Source organism: Neltuma alba, unplaced genomic scaffold (genome assembly GCF_004799145.2).
Source record: "Neltuma alba isolate B1F8T4 unplaced genomic scaffold, ASM479914v2 tig00011916_pilon, whole genome shotgun sequence".
Lineage (NCBI taxonomy): Eukaryota > Viridiplantae > Streptophyta > Magnoliopsida > Fabales > Fabaceae > Neltuma > Neltuma alba.
In genome coordinates, this window is record NW_021636509.1 from 415832 (window position 1) to 417320 (window position 1489).

General features: G+C 38.3%; 1 protein-coding gene across 1 annotated transcript; it reads right to left on the reverse strand.

The window, feature by feature from the left end:
• Positions 1–586: 586 nt before the first annotated feature.
• Positions 587–1255, reverse strand: LOC114719465 (putative F-box protein At3g16210). The gene has a single exon (XM_028904976.1). It carries the CDS (start codon positions 1253–1255, stop codon positions 587–589), a length of 669 nt encoding a protein of 222 aa, XP_028760809.1.
• Between the last annotated feature and the right edge of the window lie 234 nt (positions 1256–1489).

Consider the following 1489-nt stretch of genomic DNA (forward strand, 5'->3'; position numbering starts at 1 on the left):
CAACTAAGATTTAGGATCAAGATTCTTCAATGTGAAACCAACTGGCACAAGGCTTTCCACATGATTTAAGATTCCACCAACATAACCAGAATTGTTGAGAACAAACTTCTTAAATTCATCAGTAGTGAGATTCAACAAGATCAAAGTTCTTCGTTCTTTATCTTCCATCAACGCTTCTTCATATTCAGCGGTTTTTGTTTCATCCATCTCCACTTTACATTGAGTTCTCCAAACACTTTTAGCCAGTACTTCAACTTCGCAAACAATTTCATTCCTCCAAATAGTTTGTGGAATTAAGAAATATGGATAGAGATAGGGACTGCCGCTAGATTTCTTAGTCCAAGTATTCTCCTCATCAATCACCCACAAATGAATTAAACAAGATTCAAAGGTCTCTATCTTGCAGTAAGAAAGAAGAGCTAGTTTGTTGTCATATACAGTAGGAATATTAATTGACCTAGGATGTAAATTTGGCATTGGTATTAATGTAAAGGCTTCCATTGCTACGTCAAATGAAACTATCATGGGACACTGATCATTCTGCTTTTTGCCAACCCAAAAAATGGCTCCATTACTAGTGGCTGCTTCACAATATATATCTAGACCCTCTAAGATCCCAAATTCTACTTCTTTCCATAACCCTGAGACCAATGAATACACTTCCACTCCATTCACACACATTGCGCCAAAAATCAAAATCCCCATAACCATAAATATTAACTATCTTGTAATCATTAGCAATCATACTGAACCCAAATCCTATAGTGTAATCACCTCTAAATTCAATTGTCGTGGGCACCATTTTAAGCTCTCTAGTAGCTGGATTCCACAATACAAAAGTATGAGGATGTCCAAAATCCGAGAATTGAATGCAGAGCAAGCCGTTGCTGGAACCGACAATCTCAACGTCTCTAACATCTGCCCAAGTCCTAACAATCGACCGGGAATCAATCAAAGGTGCGTTAGGAACTTCGCTGAGTTGAAAATCGCAATCGAATGAACATAGCTGCAACGTTTTGTTTCCGTTAAAGGGGAGGAGAAGAGAAGGTAGATGAATGTTGGAGTGATGGAGGTGATCTGTAATGAACAATGGATCCTTCAAGAGATTTTTCCAGTTTTTACAGACACACTGAAATCGGATTAGGGATTTTACGGGAAGTCTCTTGAGAATGTTGATGATGATCTCATGAGGCAAAAAAGTGTTGTTGCCTTCCATTCCCGTCACTTCGCAGAGTTTAACGTCGACGGACGGCATCTCCGTTAGACAAAAGACACAGCGGTCGACATTTAGAGGTGTTCTTGATGGCTAGGGTTTGTTGGCTTCAGCTTCTGGAGAGTTCTTGATACGTGAATCATTTGATTGGTCCATCTGATTGATTGGTCCATCTGATTGATACGTGAATTTTGTTTTTTGGGCAGAATGATACGTGAATCATTTTAATATCTTCATTTTATATGGACAATAATTTATATAACTTTAAATGGAATT

Bases quoted from the DNA above. Each gene is read 5' to 3' on its own strand.
- LOC114719465 (XM_028904976.1), bottom strand. From the start codon at position 1,255: ATGCCGTCCGTCGACGTTAAACTCTGCGAAGTGACGGGAATGGAAGGC.